The sequence below is a fragment of the Phascolarctos cinereus genome, unplaced genomic scaffold, assembly GCF_003287225.1.
Source record: "Phascolarctos cinereus isolate Bilbo 61053 unplaced genomic scaffold, phaCin_HiC Scaffold_2;HRSCAF=192, whole genome shotgun sequence".
NCBI lineage: Eukaryota > Metazoa > Chordata > Mammalia > Diprotodontia > Phascolarctidae > Phascolarctos > Phascolarctos cinereus.
The window spans coordinates 164671520-164691340 of NW_027555625.1; the positions used below are offsets into that span (position 1 = coordinate 164671520).

Sequence of the window (19821 nt, forward strand, 5' to 3'; positions counted from 1 at the left end):
GAGAAATATTCAGAGAGAATTGTCACTAGAAAGTTAGCCACTGGGTGATTTTTTTCAGTCATAGACACTCCATTTACTAAGGTGAAGAGAGGTTGTCAGGAAGGGAGGGAGGGAGAGAGGAAGGAAAGCAGGGAGAGATAAAGGCAAGAAGAGATAAAGGAAGGTATGAAGGAATAAAGGGAAGGAGGGAGGAAAGAAGGAAGTGAGAAAGAAGATAAAGGAGGAGGAAAAGGAAGGAAGGGAGAGAGGGAGTGAGGGAAGAAGGAAGTAAAGAAGAAAAGAAGGAAGGGACAGAAGAAGGAATAAAGGAAGGAAGAAGTAGAGGGAATGGAGAAGAGGAAGGAGGGGAAGAAGGGAAGGAAGGAAGGAAGGAGTAGAGGGAAGGAAAGAAGAAGAGGAAGGAGGGGAAGAAAGGAGGAAAGGAAGGAAGGAGTAGAGGGAAGGGAGGAAGAAAGGAAGGAAGGAAAGAAAGGAAAGAAGGAAAAAATCAAGTATCTACTATGTGCCAGGCACTGTGCCAAGCACTTTACAAATATTTTCTCATTTCATCCTCACAACAACCCTAGTATTTATAGTGCTATTATTATCCTCATTTTACAGTTGTGGAAACTGAGGCAGAGAGCAGTTACATAACCTGCCCAAGGTTACACAGCTAGTAAATGTCTGAATTTGAATTAGATTTGAAGTGGTTAGATTTGAATTCATGTCTTCCCGACTCCAGGATCAGTGTTCTATCCACTGCTTTGCTTCAGTAAGTGCCTGCTGTTTGCCAGGCACCATGGTAAGCAAAAGGCAAACAACAGTTCCTGATCCCAAGGATCTCACAGTTTAATGGGAGAGACAACATACAAACTGTTATGTACAAAGACAATACAGGAGAAATTGAAGGTAATCTCAGATAGAGGGCATTAAGATTAAGGAGGCCTGGGGAAGGCTTCTTGCAGAAGGTGGAACTTAAGCTGAGACTTGAAAGAAGCCAGGGAAGTTTAAGAGGCAGAGATGTGAGGCAGGAGAGTGTTTCAGACATGGGGGACAAACAGTGAAAATGTGGGGAGCCAGAAAATGGAATGTGGTATGTGAGCAATAGTAAGTCAGTTCATGTCACTGGATCCCAGAGTAGATGGAGGTGAGTAAAGTATAAGAAAACTGGAAAGATAGGAAGTAGCCAAGTTACAGAGTTTTGAAAGCCACATAGAGGACTTTCTATTCAATCTTAGAGGTAAAATAGGAAGCTACTGGTTGTGGTCTACATCAATGGGCAGAACACCTACACTTATGAAATCTGATGTTCCTGAAGCATTGAAGTGTGCTAATGTCTATTTTTTATAACTCTTAAGACTTCTCTTGTATTTGAAATAAAAATCACGGACCATTGATCATTTAGGAGGAAAAAATTCTACTGATAAGGAAATGTAACAATTCATTTCCAGACAACCTGTTTTATAAATGGCAATAACAATTGAATTCAAACACTTTAAGACAAATATTGTGCTAGAGCAGAAAAAAATTGACTTTTGAAAATTAAACTTCAAATTTCATGTTCTTGAATCAGAGCCTACCTAATCTTTGCCAAAGCAGCTGATAAGGGAAACTTGAAAGCTATGGAGAATATGGCTGACGCTTTGCTTTTTGGTGATTTTCATGCTCAGAACATTTCAGCAGCTGTAGTCCTGTATGAATTCTTGGCAAGTGAAGGATCTCATAAAGCACAAAATGTAAGTCAACTTTGGGGGGAAATGCTACATACATATATACAATATATACAGAGAGAGGGAGTGAAAGAGGGAGAGAGAGATCATTTAACAAATATTTACCACATACTTGGAAAAGCAACCAGTCAATAACATTCACTCTTTACCAACGACTTCTTAAGAGAACTTAACATGACTTCCCTAGAATCATAAGGTAAGTCAATTGTAGGACCACAGAATAGGTGCTCCATCCATTCAAACTGTTAATCAAAGATGCAAGATTGAGGCTCAGAACCCACAATTCTCTATTTCAAATTTTCTGAACATGCTTTTTTTTCCTTGCATGTTTTCAGGTAATCTGGGACTATACAGAACCCTTAAGTTAATTATACTTCATTTTAAGCTAAAATCCAGTAGATTGAACACAGAAACCAAGAAGTGAATCTAGTTGCTACCAGAATATATTGACTGGTTATCTAGAATTAAAAAGTCTCTTTAGAAACTAAATGTATTTTCTCTTTAAAATAACATTGAACTATCATAATAGAATACTGAAGTCAAATAAATCTCCATCTTCTACTTCTGGAAACCTGACGACTGTGTTAGGATTAGGTCAAATGTTTTGATCACTTCCTTTAATGAAAAGGACAAAATGACATTATATGTTTCTCTTTCAAACTAGTGCACATTTTCTTTCTACTAAAAGATGACAGTGAGACAACAGATTTGACATGTTTGAACTTTAATAAAGCATAGAATACACTGAAAATGATTATTTCCTAAGAAGAAAATCTCAAATGATATGAAAAGTACAAAATCCATGTTTAAAGCACAGTGTCATTGATGACAAAGGAACATCTTGAGGCCTCATATGTGGCTTAATTACTGGGTGGACCCAGTAAATAGAACTGTTACTAGGAATTTTTGTATGTAGGCCAAATAAATGTAAATATAAATCATGTTCAAGTAGATGCCCTCTACTGAGTAAAGAGCTCACCATAGCCCACTATCTGGTAGCTGCCTATATTAACTAATTATACTTACTAACTAAAAGCTAATCTGTTGTTTCTATGCTGCTGAAGTTCTGTAACTGTTGTCAATGGCCTCTATATTTGGTGTCCAAGTCAAATGTCTAGTTGCTCACCTCAGTTATTGCTCTGCCCATAAGCCCATCAGGCTGTCTCCAAGTGAATGGAATGATCACAAACCCATTGCCACTGTTTAAAAACCTCAAAATATGTATCCCTACTGACTGCACAGGGATAGCATTTTCTTTGTATACAAAGCGCAGTATTATTGTTGCTAATATATTTTAAAACTGAGTTCTAGTTCACAGACGTTGTATAAATAAAATGGAAAAAAGATATTACTATGTAGGTGACCCAGCAACTGATATTAGCTATTTATCCTCGTGCTGTACTACAAATTAGGAAGATAATAAGGGAGGGAGGCTTATCAAAATGGAAAGAGTGAACACTTAAATTCCTATACCCTGAACTAAGAGAAGAAAGCTGCTATTGACTGGTCACATAATTCCTTGATATTCATCATAAGACACCACCTTTTCTTAACTATATCTTGCACTTAATGATATATCACTGTTGGGACACCCTTACCTATTTCACAGGGTTGTTGTTAAGAAAGTGTGTATGTGTGTGGTTTTTATTATTATTATTATTTGAAAATGTCATAGAAATAGGAATGTGAGAAGTTTATGAACTGGGATCATTTCACATCTAACAAACATGCTGATGGTCTGGGGTTTAGTCCCCATATGCACCAGTTGCCTTTACCCAGAAATAAGCAGCTCCATAAATAGTCAGTCAGTCAATAAACATTTCTTAAGCACCTACTATGTGTCAGGAACTTTGCTAAGGGCTTAGAATACAAAGAAAGATAAAAGACTCCCTTCTCCTCAAGGAGCTCACAATCTACTCAGGGATACTACATGCAATCTTCTACATATGAATAAGCTATAGACAGGATAAATTGAAGATAATCAACATAATCCCTTACAACAATGGTAAGGGAAAGAATATGAAACACAGAGCCAGATTCCTGGGTTCAGATTCATTTCTACTATTTAATACCTGTGTGACTCTGTTTCCTCATCTTTAAAATGAGGATTAGGTTTAGTTGATCTTAAAGGTTCTCATGCAACTCAAATCCAATGATTGCATCCAAGGCTTCAGCCTTATAAATGTGTGCCGAAGACCAGGAAAGAAGAAATGTCAGTAACTCACTGCAAAGTCATCACCACAAGAAAAAAAAAATCAAACCACAAACCTCTACTATAAATGAATCCTTTTCATCCATGGAAGATAGTATATATGATTAGAGAAAGTCTATTACGTGAGCAGTAACTGTGACTCTTTCTCACTCCACCCCCATATCCAATCTTTGGCCAAAGCCAGTTGATTTTTACCTTTGTAACATCTCTCATGTACCCCCCTTCTCTTGTCTGACACTACCATCACCCTGGTGCTGGCCCTCCTCACCTCGTGCCTCAACTATTGCAATAGCCTGCTGGTTGGTCTCACAGCAACAATTGTCTTGCTGCTCCAATTCATCCTCCATTCAGGTGCTAAAGCAATTTACTGAAGTACACATCTAACTTTGTCAGTCCCTATTCAGTAAATTCTAATAGCTCCACAATCAAATATAAAATCTTCTGTTTGGATTTCAGAGCCTTTCATTGTCTGGCCCGCTCCCACCTTTGCAGTCTTCTGCAATCCAGTGGCACTGGCCACTTTGCTGTTGCTCACATAAGACATTCTGTTTCCTGGATATCTTTCCTGGCTGTCTTCATTGCCTGGGATTATCTCCCTCTTCATCTCTGTCTCCTGCTTTCTCTGGCTTCCTTCAACTCCCAGCTAAAATCCCACCTTCTTCAGGAAGTCTTTCCCAATTTCCCTTAATTCTAGTGCCTTCCTTCTGTTGATTACCTCCAATTTATCCTGCATGTATAGTTCATACAAAGTTGATCTCATGTTGTCTCCCTCCTTAAACTCTAAGCTACTTGAGAGAAGGGAACATCTTTTGCTGTTCTTTGTATCCCTAGCACTTAGAACAGTGCCTGGCACATAGTAGGTGTTCAATAAAAGTTCATTGACTAAATTGGCCTCTTTCGTCTTTGCAGCTTCTAGTTATCGTTCATAGAATTTAGAGTATGCCTATCTCATTTTACAGATGAGGAATATAGACCCAGAAAGATTACTGCTTCCCCAGGGTCAAAAAAAGAGTAAGTGAAAGGGCCAGGAATGAAATCCAGGCCCTCTCCCCAATCCTTCATTCTTTCTACTATTCCATATAAGACTTGTTCTGCCATTTGGAACCAAGCAGAATAAGTCTGACCCCTGCAAAGTATGAAAGCCATTCAAATATTTAAATACACTTACAATGTTCTACTTGTCTTTGTCTTTGACTTGTCTCCAGGCTAAATCCTCCTTAGTTCCTTCAAAAGATCCATTTATAACACAATCTGGAGGCCCTTCATCAATTTGATTGCACTTCTCTAGACACTCCCCACTTTATAAATGTAGCTCTCTTGGAAGCTATATTATTCTATTGGCTCATAATGGACTTGACAATGTGTTCAAATTACCTACACCCTTTTCAGACACACTACTACCTGGCTATGCCTACTGCATCTTATATTTGTGACTGATTTTCTGAACCCAAATCTAAGACTTTACATTTATCCCTTTTAAATTTTTGACACAATGGCCTGTCTTGTAAGGGTCTTCTTGAATCCTAACTTAACCAGCGTATTAGCTATCCTTCCCAGCTTTGTGTCATCTATAAATTGATAAACATGCCATCTGTGACTTTATTGAAATCATCGATAAAAAGTGGTAAATAGCATAGGATCAAGCTGAGATCAGTTGATAGATAAAGAATCCAAACCTCCTAGATAAGAGGAATAATAATAAAGTAGTGTTCAAGAGAAGCGGTGGATGTTTAGGAAACTTCATGTGAGAATTAACAAGGATACTGCAGGACATGTAGAAAGAAAATGTTTTTGTAAGGGTAACCAATTAGGTACTTTGTCACTTTTATGATTCTTATACAGAAAATAGAAATTCAGAATTAGCAAAACTCACCTTCTCTTTGCCATTTATTACCTATTTCTGGACCAAATTTATTTTCCTTAGCCTGTAAAACAAGAAGTCAGCTTGAGAAACCTATACCTAGTTCTTACTTAGTCTATATCAGAAGGAAGAACTGAACAATTCCCATTGTCTCACCCTTAAAAATTAATCTGTTGTGATTTTGAAAGTAAAATTCTTATTAGAAACTTAATGTTAGACATCAGTGCAAACAACTAGATTTCCTTATACATTTAAGTTAATTTGAAAAAATGAGGAATCCTAACACTAGTCAGTCACTGCTCTTAAGTGTGCATCAGGATACTTTCTCCATTCTCCTTTGGTTTTCTTCCTATCAATAAATGTGCACTGCATTTACAGGATCACAGATTCATACCATGGAACTAGCAGTGACCTCGGAGACCAGTTAATCCAAGCTCTCTCAAGTTACAGATGAGGAAATGATGTCAGGACATTCTAACTTGTCCAAGGTCACACAGCTCATACTCATGAGAACTCCTTTTTTGAAAACAGGTCCTATGGTCTCAGAGCCAGTACTCTTTCCATGGTGCTATTTTTCTAATTTATAGTAGATTTTTTTTTTAATTTTGCCTTCTTTCATAAAGGTCTTTTTAGATTTTGTTGTATTCCTCACACTTTTCATTCTTATTGTGCCACAGTGGATAGAATGCTAGAGTCAGGAAGAACCAAGTTCAACTCTGACCTCAGACCTTACTAGCTCGATGACCCTGGGCAAATCACTTTACCTCTGTCTGCTTCAGTTTCCTCATCTGTGAAATGGGGATAATAATAGCACCTACATACCAGGGTTGTTCTGAGGATTAAATGAGAAAATATTTGTCAAGCTCTTACTACAGTGCCTGACACATAGTAAGCACTATATAAATATTAGCTACTATTGTTAGTACTACATCTTTGTATTCTGTTACATTAATGTAGCACAATTTATTTAACAATTCTCCTATTATTCAACTAATAATGGTTGCTTCCAGTTTTTATGATTACACATGTAATGCTGTTATGAAAATCGTGAAACAGTTCTTTTTTTAAATGATGTTTTAAGGGCATGTTCCCAGCAATGGAATTACCAGACCAAAGAATATGATTATTTTTATAATTTTACAAGACATTCTACAGGCTTGAAATTCCAACAACAACAAATGAGTATACCTATTTCTTTACAATCCTGTAAGAATTGAGTTTCCATTGCTTTTAATTATTTTGCCAATATCAAAACTTAATTTAGATAAAGATCCTCTATTACTTAGCTCAGAATAAATTTTCTGATAATTTCCAAGTGAATTAGTCCAAAGGGGCTTCAGGTTAGGATCTAGCAAAGAATGAACAGTCTCGACTATAAGAGTGCTAATTATACCATTGAGGGGGAATCATCAAAGAATACAAGAATCAAGTATACATGAAGAAAGTTGCAGTGAGACAGGTTCCATTTGCCTCTCTCTGTCCCTTACAGAGAGAGGCTTATTCTGAACCTGTCAGCAGAAGCCTGTTAGAATGGTGAAGGTAAATCTAGTCAGGTTAAGGGAACAATGAGGTTCCTCCTTTCCTTGTTATTGCTTTCATCCCTAAATGTTCGATGTTCTAAGTCTGGTTGTTGCTTGAGCAGTTGTGAAAACAAAGTCTATATGACTTGTGTCTAGTCTCTGGGGTTTCCCTCCTCGTCTACCATTTATAACCTTGTTTTTCTGAATTTTACTTCTCCTTTCCAACCACTCTACACACATACCATCATACTTGTTTTCCTGCTAAATTCTTACCATGTCCATCACTTTGAGTGAGGTACATCTTCATTCTAATTATAGGGTCAGCGATCAGTACTTAGTGTGAGGTGGGGGGCAGAGGGGTGTCATGGCAAAGCCTGAGCAGAATCCACTGCATGAAGGGAATTTGATATGTTAGACTAAAATGATTCCATTCTAAATATCCTTACTACATACAAACACTATATTTGCTTAGCTATTAAGAAACTTCTCTTGAATTGAATTGTTAAAATACTTCACAATAAATGGAAAAATAAGGTACGTATTTCAACATGCATATTATTACACACCATGTGACTCTAGAATAGTTTAGTTTCAATGGAAAAGATTCAACATGTTTTTAATTTACTTCAGAATTTAAACATAAAAGTGTTTGGAGGCAATATAGTACTAGTACAATGTCAATGCTGAAAAATCAGTTTTTAGAATGAATTTGATAATTCTAGGATTACCTCTCTAGAATATCTCCTTCCATACAAATGATTTTAATCCTCTTTATATTAAAGGTAGAGTACTGGAGGGTGTGTTTTTTTTTTATTCTGAGTCTTTCATTAGGGGTGATTCACAGCTCTAAGTATTATGTAATTTGAGATCTAGATAATGATCACAGATGGATTTCAAGCATTGTACAATAATTAAAGGAAAATTACTTAATCTATTCTTCAGGCTTCAATAATTTCTTAAATTTGGAAAGTAAAAGGAGGAATATTTTATTTTTTAATTTACATAATGGAGCCTGAATGCATTTACTTTAAATATCGTAACACAAATTTAGCCCCAATTTAACTCTTTGAATTCAAATCTCAATTACTACCACACTTAGTTGAGAATCAGAGCATGATGTCCAAGGTCAAAATCAAGTCATATAAGCAAACCTAATTTGTCAAATATGACCTTTTAAAATGACTGAAGATGCCACCCTCCTCATCATTTTAAAGTGATTCCTCTTTCTACTAGCGTTGCTTTTCTTTCTTAGATTAAGCTTTAATCATTCTAATCCATCTCATTTCATCTCACTCTTATCTCCTTTAAACACCAGGTACTAAAAACTGATTAGCATAAAGCTGTTCATTGGGAATGTCCAAATATAATGAAAAGAAAGAGCCGAATGCGATCAGCATGCTCATTGAATGACAATTTATATAATCTTCCTGCTTCCCCTACAGGCCTGACATATGCCTTGAGTGATACCCAAGCATCATACATACTCCATAAAAGTACTAATTCAGTGTTACCTTTTCTTACCTTCTGCAGAGGAGGAAGGAGGCCTTAGGAAGCTGGCAGCTCATTTGGTTAGAGATTGTACTAATGACACCAAGATCACGGGTTCAAGTCAATTCAACAAAAATGTATTAAGTACCAACTCCATGCACAAGATGCTGTGCATACAAAAACAAAAATGAAACAGTCTCTGTCTATAAGGAACTTGTATTCTATGGAGAAGAAACAACGTGACCCAGATGAGTAAATAGAAAGTACATACAAATGTAACACAGGCTACCCTGATCTCCACTTTCTGGAGGCCAGGTATTTTACATTTCATTCTATCCCCAGGGTTCTCTGATAACTTTAAAGGAATTGAGGATGTCTAGACTCTTAGTCAATGGCTCCAGAACCCATTGAAGGTGTTCTCTCAATTGGAGGGGGTGGTCCCTGTATCCCCAGGTCTATTAGCCAAAAATAGTCAAATTAGCTTTTACACAGAAGTATTTACTTCAAAAGACATAATCACCAATATATAAACTTATGCCCCTAACACATAGTAGGCATAATCTCCCTCCTCTTTCTGGGAGTAGAAGAGAATTAGGTTAATAATTTATCTCTATTCCCAAAGAGCACAGGCCCGTTTCCAAGTCTAAAACCCACCTTGGGCTGGAGTTTCAGACACCTTGGCTTCTCAGGGCTTGCATGATGGACTGATGGGCTATGCCATCCCACTTACAATCCTGACTCCAAAATTGTCATGGCTTGAACTCTTGGGTCCCATGAAAATCACCTATGGCACCTAAAACTGAGCAAGAGAAACAACACAAAACAGAAACCACCCCCCATCAAGTCCATTGTGGGGTCCAGGATAAAGGAAGGAGCAGAGGAAGGATTTCCTTCCCCTCTCAGCCGTTCAGTTCATGGTGTCTTCACTGTGGGTAAACTGAGATCTGTATCCTCTGTAAGAAGCAGATAAGAGAGGCCAAAAAGAGAGCAATTGGCTCAGTCTCACCCATTTTAAAGAAGCAGGCAGCCAATCAAAAGGTGCTACCACACCCACGTGGCAGGGGACAAAGAAGCCTCCGAAGTCTGGACATACTCCAAAAGTCCCTCAAGGATGCCTACATGTTAGGCAAACTGGGTGTGTTCAGACAGACCTGGGTTATACAAAGTAATTCCACTATAGATATATAGAGATATAGATATATAGATCTATATACTGTTATCTTTCATTACTAGAATATAAGCTCCTTAAGGACAGGCCTGTCTTGCTTTTGTATTTGTATCCCCAGAGCTCACTACAATGCGTAAAGGCATGTAGTAAGAGCTTAATACATGTTTTTTGTTGTTGTTCATTTATTCCAAGAGAGAATTCCACTAATAAGTGGGGGAAGAGGCAAGGCTCAGGAAAGTCTTTGATATAGGAGATGGCACTTGAGCTGCATTTTGAAGGCAGTTAGGGATCCTAAAGGTGGAGCTGTGAAGGAAGTCCATATCAGATATGGCTCAGCATGTGAAGGCATGGAGTTAGGAGACAAAATGCATGTACGGGGAAGCAGCTAACAGATTAGTTCAAAGGGTTTCAACCTAAGACTAGCTAGTTGATTTTTCAGAGAGGACAAAAACTCTCCTCTAGAGAGAGGAGACTATTTGAAAAGATGCAACGTAGTGATTATGAGAAGGATAGAGTGAGCAAATGTAGATGGCTCAGCACAAACTGATATCAATTGCTTCATGTCACTGAAAAATTCATGAAATACTGACAAGTGGGTCAATAACATCATCTTACACAAAGGAAGCACATTTATTTACCACCAAAGTCTAAAAATGGCTAAACCAAATCTTAATGTGAGAGGAGTCAAAAGTTGCTGAGAGTGTAAGAGGAATCAGCATCTGACAGTTGTTAGAAAGCTCTGACCAATAAAAGCGCAGCCAACCAAGTATATCTAAGAGCAAGTGGCAAAATGCCAGGATTCTAAACAGTTTTTTAAAGCTCTCTATAATCAACTTTCTTGAAAAGGGAAAGTTGGAGAGGAGGATTAGGGAGTTGGAGGAGGAGGAAGAGGAGAACCTTTTCCATTTTTTCACCTGTTTGTTGTCCGCATTCTATTTTCATCCTCAAATGTCCTCAGGATGACTTTTCTTAGTTGGGTCTCCCTATAAACTTTCTTTAAATTTGCTTTTTCTCCACTATTTCTGTTATTCTTTTCATAATCTATCTTTCTCAATAAGATTTTACAAAGCAGTTTATATTTTGAAATAGCGTTTTCTTTGGCTGCTCCATCTTTGGCAAAGAAATCAAATGTTTGATGACTAAGGAAGTTTTGAGGCCCTTTTATATTTCTCTCTATAAAAAGTGATTTATGTCAGTCAGTTATTGGCGCAAAATCATTATAAATAGTATCAAGGTTCATTTTCCAGCTATTTCCCATGAAGAGGGGGCATTATTATATTGTTTAAATATGTCAGGTTGGAGTTGTTTTAATGGCATACCAATATCTTTTTTTCCTCATGTTTATTCTTTTTTCTAAAGTAATTTTGTATTTCTCATGTTTACTCTAGAAAGTTGGTGGTCTGACTTTAAGCAGACAGCTAATTTAGAAATGATTTCCACATGAGTAACACTTTACTACCTGTTTAATACAATTGATTTTATTTTTGGTCATATTATTTGCATCACTCTGTGTCCAGTGTCTCCCAATTTTTTTCTTGAAGAAAATACTCATGCTCTATAGCTTTGAAATGTCTATGTAATCTACAATTTTTGGCCTCTAATTCCTTATTACTGAACCATATTTTCTTTTTAATTTTGGCCATCTTATTTTATTTTTATTGATTTTTTTTGTTTTTATATCACTCAAAATATCCTTTTCTCATCCCACACACAGACATCTTTGGCTTATAACAAAAAGTAAAAAAGAAAGAAAAAAACCCAGTTCAAAATTAATACATCAGTCTAGTCTGACAGTATTTCCTGTGCTCCACCTCCATTCTCTTACCTCTGAAAAAAAGAGATACATTCTCATATCTTGTCTTTAGGGTCTGTTGTGAATATTATAAATACAGTTTCAATTTTCCAAGCCATATTTTCAAACATATTTCACTGTTCTCCCCTATATCCACCTTTGCATTGAAGTTATTAGGTATCAAAGTTCATGTTGGTCTAGTTTGGAAGGTATTATCAATTCTTTGTAGAATTTCTCTACCTCTTTTCTCTGTAACAGATGACATTATAATTCAATTATTCTCTTTTTTTGGTCCTGTCTTAAGGCTTCATTTGTGGGGGAGCTCCTTCCACTGATGCAAATTAGCAGCTCATAATTTATTGTCTTAGAGAGTTGCCTGAGGACACTGAGTATTTATATAGGATTGTTAGGTTTGCAAAATGCTTTACAAGTTTTCTCACTTTATCCTTACAACAACTGTGGTTATTATGCTAATAACAATTATGTGTACTGTTACAATGAGGAAACTGAGGCAGATAACTGTTAAATGACTTGTCCAGGGTCATGCAGCTAACAAGTGTCTGAGGCTGGATTTGAACTTAGGTTTTACTGACTCCAGGTGCAGCATTCTATACAACATTGTATTCATCTTCTATAACACTGCCACATTCTCAACCAACATTTGAGGATAGGAATAGGAAAACAATCATCATAGCCCCTTTACCACTATCAGGTCTATCAGACCTTCTATTCTTGAACTTGAGCTGTTTCTCACTAACTCTCACTAACTCACTAACTCATTCTAACTCTTTGGTCACAATAACAAGTCCCCTTATTAATACATATATGAATATACTACAATCATTACCAGCTTCCCCCCAAAAAAAAACTCATTTACTGGTACTTTAATGAAAAAAAACTGCAAGAAAAAAATCGGTGGATGATTTGGAAAAATTTGAAGCAATTTATTTTAAATTACCTTAGGAATCAAAGAAGATGAGAAAAATGTGCTTTTTGCAGGTCACAATGATTAACTTCCCGATAGTAGGTAAAATTAAAGACTGAACTAAATCTGAAACGTGGAATACAAAAGACATTGAATTCGAACCATTGAAAGAAAATGATGAATCGCAGAAGATATGAGAGATATTTTATAAGCTCAACAAAAGGCAAATGCATGTTTGAATTTGTTGAGACATATTTTTCCTTACATCACACTCAGTTTTAGCTTCACGTTTGAAGTATTCAAATTTAGACAAGTTTGTAGATGTATATATCTGCTTTTGGGTACTCTTTCTAGGTCTTCATGACACTGCTCTCTCCTGGTTCTTTTTACCTATCTAATTGAACCTTCTTAATCCCTTTTGTTCTCACTTGGAGCCTTTCTATGGGTTTACCTGTCATCTCTATGTAGATGATTTCCAGACCTATATGTCTAACACTCATCTCTCTCCTGAGCACAGTCATGTGTCACCAACTGCTTATTGGACATTTTAAATAGAATAGCCTGCAGGCATCTCAAACTTCACGTGCCCAACATGTCCAAAATAGAACCCATTACTGTCTCCTCAAACCCTACTCCTCTTCTACACTCTTCTTTTACACAGATTACCCTCCACTACTCATGCTCCCTACCTCACATATGACCAAATCTTGTTATTTCTACCTCTACAATATCTTTAGCATACTTCTAACCCGAATGCCTTCTCTCTATTCACATAGCCACCATCTTTGATCAGACCCTCACCACTTGTCACCTGGACTATTGCAAGAGCCTCCTAAGTGGTCTTCCTGTCTCAAGTCTCTCCCTACTCTAATCCACCCTCCACACAGATGCCAAAATGATTTTCCTAAAGCACAGGTATGATCATGTCACCCTACACTCACACACATATCCCCAATAGAATACAGTGGGTCCCTGTATCTTCTAGGACTAAATAAAACACTTCTATTTGACTTTTAAGTCCCTTTGTGAAAATGTTTCTCCAACCTGTTTTCAACTTTATTATACAGTATTCCCCTTCTAGTGCTGTTCAGTCTAGCTAAATGGTATATTGCTGATTCTCACATACTACATTCCATTTCCCACATTTCTAATGCAATCTTGGACTACAGTAAAAGAAGCACAGCTTCCAGGAAAAGGGAAATGACAACCACACTATATTTTGCCCTTGTCAGGCCTTCTGGAAACCATCATTTGAGAAAGATCTTGATAAGCTGGAGAGTTCCCAGAGGAGGGTAACTAGGATGGTGAAGGGCTTGGAGTCCATGTTATATCAGGATTGGTTGAAGCAACCAGGTATATTTAGCCTGGAGAAGAAAAGACACAGGGGGAACATGATAGCTGTCTTCAAGTATTTGAAGGCTGTTCTCTGTTGCTCCAGAGGGCAGAACTAGAAGTCGGTAATGGGTGGAAATTTCAGTGAAGCAAATTTAAGCTAGATATCTAGAAAAATGTCCAAATGATTGAAGGTGTCCAAAAGTATAATGGGCTTCCTTAAGAAGTGGTGGGTTCTACCTTCTTAGAGGGCTTCATAGAAACCTGAAGTTCACTTATTGGGTATGTTACAGTGGCCTTTCTTCTTATGTATGGGTTGAATAAGTTGGCGGGTGATATCCCTTCTAACTCTTAAATTGTGTGATTGTGTGATTCCTCTCTCTTTCCCTTTGCACAGAACTTCCCCCTACTTGGGATGCACTCCTTCCTCACTTCTACCTCTTAGCATCCCTTTTTTCCTTCAAATTTCAGTTCAAGATCCACCTTCTACAAGAAACTTTTCTAATCTTCCCCCAGCTGCTAATGCCCTCCCCATAAAATTACCTTGCATATAGTCTGTATATACTTATATATGTTCATGTTATCTTCTCCCATAAATGTAAGTACCTTAAAGGCAGAAGCTATTTCATAGAAATATGCTTTACATCATTGTATGTGTGTATATATGTATACTTATTGGATTGCTTAACATCTCAGGAAGAAGGAGAGGGAGAGAATCTGGAACTCAAAAGAAAATTTTTTAAACAAATGTAAAAAACAGGTTTTTACATGTAATTTGGGGGAAAAAGTAAAATATAATTTTTTAAAGAATGACTCATCAGCAACTAGATTTTTGCTACGTAAGTTATAGTAAATTTCATTTCCTGTGAACTTGTAGTGCTTGCTACATCTGGTGCCTTCAGATGCTCTCCTTGGAGATAGTATTCAGATATATAGCCATAGCCTTCTGAATAGGCTAAAGTTCTTTTGCCTTTTTTTCCTATTTCCTAACCCCAAATGATATTTCCAATGTATTTCTCACCATTTCATCCTATGCCCATCTTTTTGTTGAATTCACCTAGTACTGAGTTATATGTAAATTTAATTTGGAGGGTCCTGTGAAGTTCTCCATAGAAATTTTCTATTTATATCATCTTTGTTACATGTTGGTCCATAAAGTGCAATGGTTTGATGATCACCCATTTGCTTTTTCTATATTCATCATGAGGACTATAAAACAAGGTGATCAAATGTCCCATGAAATTATATTTTTTGTCTTTAATGAAATATATATTTTTTCATCAGTGAGTAACACCTTTGAATGATCCTTCCATTTAATTGTAGATTCTTCATATCTATTGGTGTCCTTTGTAGTGAGAATACCGATGTGATTGCGGTTTTATTCCAGAAATTTATCTATTAGTTGGTCACTGAACAAACATCATTTTTATATGACTAATCTGTTCAATTAATGTTCTAAATGATGTAAGAACTTTATGAATTTTTGCATGCTCTGTCCTTTTTATAATGTTTTGCTACTATCACTGCAGAAGGAGGCAATTGCATGGGACTAAGGACGATTTTCATTTTTATTCGCTTCATGGATTGCTCTAGACAAAAAAAATCATCACTTAGTGGCCAACTTTCTAGTGGCCAACCTTATTTATCCGCGTATATGTTGAATTCTTCTAGTAGAATGTAAGTTCTTTTAGGGCAGGACCTAGCACAGGGCCTTTGGAGGCAGGCATTTAGCACAGTGCTTTACAAATAGTAGAATGGGTGATAGGCCTCTCTGTACTTTGCTAGACTGGCACCCAGTCAAGAAACATAATCTATTAACATGACCATGCTGATGTCCATTTGTAAAAAATAATTTTTTTTAAAAGAGTACCGGGTATTATGTATGTCTGGCACAATGTAGAGTATTAATATGAATAATTGATAGCAAATGTTGTGCTTTTAAAAGTTTTCCTTCTATGTGTTGGATGCCTTTCTCCATTTTGCCTTTAATTTCTAGTTGATACTTAAAGCCATCATGTTTTTTACTATTCCAGTCCAGATGAGGAAAACTAACTGTATTTCCCTCCAGGGCCTACCAAAGTTACTTTGGAAATGAGCACTAGAGTAACTCTAGATTGAATGATAAAAAAGGTACTCTACATCCTAACATATCTCTGCACAGCTCACAGTCTCTTCTGGTGTGAAAGTGCTTCACATTAGAGTAGAATCTCTTTTAGTTAGAGATTAAGAATGACAATTGAGGTAGCTCAGTAGTACAGGGAGTAGAGGAAGATCTAAGTTCAAATCTAGCCTTAGACGCTTACTCTTCTGTGTGACCATAGGCAAGTAACTTAACCTCTGTCTGCCTGAGTTTCTTCAACTGTAAACTAAGGATAATAGCATGTACCTCCCAGGGTTGTTGTATCAAAAGAGATATTTGTACAGCACAATGTTTGGAACATAATAGTCAATAAATGCTTGTTTCCTTCTGTCCCTCTATTTCATAGAGGAGAACAACTTGAAAAGCTTATTTCTTTAATTGTCCTCTTTCTGAATTGACAACAAATTTGGACTAAATGATCTTAGGGATCAACCTTAAGATAGCCTCTCCTTCCAGGTCTTTGATTCTCTAGTTTGAACATATTAATGAAAATTACAAAATTCATCTGGTGTATTTTTAGCTCAAAACTAGCAAGGATATTTCTTTGCAGCTTGAAAAGAACCAAACTGAGTCCTGGGCTTAGAATCTAGAATTTGTTTTGTTTCTTTGTTTTGCAGTCAAAGATCTGGGTATTCCCTAGCCTCCAATCCAAATGAAGCAGGGGCAATGGTCACAGAGCCATGTGTTACAAAGAAACAACTTAAAAAGAATATGTCTTTTGTTTGGTTAAAAAAGAGGACTCAGATGATGGCAGTGGAGGTACTGAGTTTCTAGAGGTCAGCATGTGAGTCACATGCCTGCTATATGCTGGAACATATCACATCACTGGGCACTTCAGGTCATTACTTGAAAAAATTATAACTATGTGCAAGACATCATTGCTCATCCTGATACTGGGGTAGATGACAACAGTGAATTCAAATCAACGGTTCTGGTGACAAGCTAATTGAAATATTCTTTTGTGGTTTACTTGCTGAGAATGAATACCTCCTTATTAAAATGAACAAATAGCATTTTAAAAATCTTATGTTCCCAAAGTTTCATTAATTAGAAAACAGATTAGGAAGTAGAGAATTTGGGAATAGCCAAAGTGAACACTAAAGTAGTTCCCGAAATAAAACTTATCAGGAATAATAATAGCTGACAATTACATATCACTTTAAGGTTTATAGAACACTTTACACACATTTAACCTGAATCATGCAACAATTCTGTGAATTAGATGTAGCAGGTATTATTATACCCATTTGACAAATGAGGAAACTGTCATTATTATTCCCATCTGACAGATGAGCCTTAAAGCAGTTAGGTAACTTAACTTGATCATGACCATGGGATTTAAATCTAGGTCTACTGACTTCAGGTCCAGCACTTAATCCACTCTGCCACACTGTGGTTTCAGCTTATGTAAAAAGCAAAATACCCTTACATCTGTCACAAAAGTCTAAGCCTGGACTATCAAAAATAATTTACTTAACATAGATCTTATGTATATTAACCTTATTTCCACCAAAATCAATCAGACAGGTTCTAAAAGAACCTCATCCCAAAGGATATGGAGTCCATATGGAAAAACTGACACTTGACATGTAACCACCCCAAAATGTTCGATGTGAACTCCCCCTAAAATAATTGAAAATGCACAAAATATTAACTTATTAATGCATACTTAAATAAAAAATATTTTCAAGTACTCTACAATGTTCTCAAACCATGACTTTCTTTAAAATTCACTAAAATTCTGATTCTCCCCTGACCCTGGCACTAGAGAATCTTTTCTTCTCTGATGCAGTTTTCAGTTTGGGGGCCCAGTAAAGAGTTCGTCATTCTGCCATTTTCTTTCTTAGTGTACTATATAAATATGTTGGTGTTTGCCACATAGACATAGCTATACTTTTTAACAAAAAAAAAATTCAAGATGGGACCAGAAGAGAAAAATATAAATAGTCAGAATATATTACCACTATATCTACCCAAAAAAACCCACCAGTAGTAACTTTAGCGTGCATATTCTCTCCTCTCAATTGCTTGTGTGTGTTGAGGAAATTAAGGCAAACAGAGGTTAAGTGACTTGCCCAGAGACATAAGTAGCAAGGACGGATTTGAATTCAGGTCTTCCTGACTCTAGGGCCCACACTCTTTCCACTGCACCACATAGCTGCCTACACAAATCAGTCTTTTGAATTCTAATTGCTTGTGTCCACTTATTAGCAAAGGGCAAGTAGGTAACACCTTTAATATAATCTCTTACTATGGAAGTCTACTGATACATAGAAGCCTAACTTCCAGTTTTGAAAAGTAAAAGATGTTTTACATTGTCTTAAAATCCCAAACTTAGCCTGCCGGCTCACTAAACATTTTATTTCCCCACTGATAGTTAGCTTAATTTTATAATGTCTATACTGAAGCCTTGGAAGCTGTTGTGTGTTTTTCCAAAGAGAGAAAATCCATGAGCCCAAATGCCCACATGATCATTCTTTTCATTAGGGCATATGCCAGAAATTTACTAGAAGTAAATTGAGCAGGTTCTGTGAAGCACTTTGATACACGGGTTCACTGTGTCTGAATGGAAAACAGATGGCATGTGGAGATTTCAGGAAAGGAAGTCCTAATATTGACAATACTTATTAAGATTTATTATTCCATACATTGATGAATCTAGTTGTAGCAGAAGAGATTCTCAGTGCCTTCTGTGTAGTGCCTTGAAACAAATACATTAAATTCAGTTCTTTTCCCATGATGAAGCAAGTAGGCTGTTATAACCCCTAAGAAGCATTCATTCCCTTAGTGTGTTCACACAGGAGAATGTGCTTGTACAACTACAGTGTCCATCCATCACCCAACAGTACTCTTTCCAATGACAAACCTTGTCACATATCTCCAGATAGATACATACGTACATATTTATGTATTTGTACATATATATGTGTATGTCTATATACACATGTATAGTTTATGCATGCACAGTACTAGTCAATTCTTCTAAATGTATAATTTTTTAAGTGCAAACCAAATCTTCCCAAAGGGAGAAAAAATTAACATTTTTAAACTTTGCTTGCTATTTCAAATGCAGTCTCTGACATAGTTTTCTAAACCTGTAGATATTCAATACGTATTCATTTAATTTAATTAACTAGATAGAACAGAAAACAGGAGTGTGAATGTCTTGATCCTCTACTAACTTGTATGTGACCTTGCAAGAACACTGATTAGCTCGCACCTCCATTTTGCTTCCTGTAATAAGTGGGTCATGACACTATCTCATGGGTCTGAATAGCTTTAAGACCTTTTATACAATATCAAGAGTTTAGCTTTCCCTACAATTTATGCTTTTTTCTGGAGCCTGTCATTTTCTATGTTGCAAATATGCCAAGTTTCATCAATTTCAATAATTTCTCATAAATGCTTGGAAAATAAGCCATTTATTTCAAAAATAGGTCCAAAGAACAAGTGAAGTTTCCTGTTTAAGATGCTAAGAGCTGTTTGGGTTGAGCCATTCTATTAGTGCAATTTCAAACATTAACAAGCAAAATGGATATTATTTTGGGTAGGGAGAAACGTCTCAGAACTCCTGAATGCATACCACTCAGGAAGACATTGCCTCTGACTTCTTGTAATGCCAGCCCTACTATCAGAACAATTACATAGACAATGCTGCTCACATAAAATGTTCC

The 19821-nt window shown here is 36.6% G+C and overlaps 1 protein-coding gene across 3 annotated transcripts in view; it reads left to right on the plus strand.

Moving 5' to 3' along the window:
• Positions 1-19821, plus strand: part of SEL1L2 (SEL1L2 adaptor subunit of SYVN1 ubiquitin ligase) — a 164380-nt gene that overhangs the window by 83655 nt on the left and 60904 nt on the right. For all 3 annotated transcript variants that reach the window (XM_078149715.1, XM_078149714.1, XM_020986232.2), the window contains one exon: positions 1553-1715. In XM_078149715.1, coding sequence (XP_078005841.1) covers positions 1553-1715 — 163 coding nt within the window. The remainder of the gene's footprint in view (positions 1-1552; positions 1716-19821) is intronic.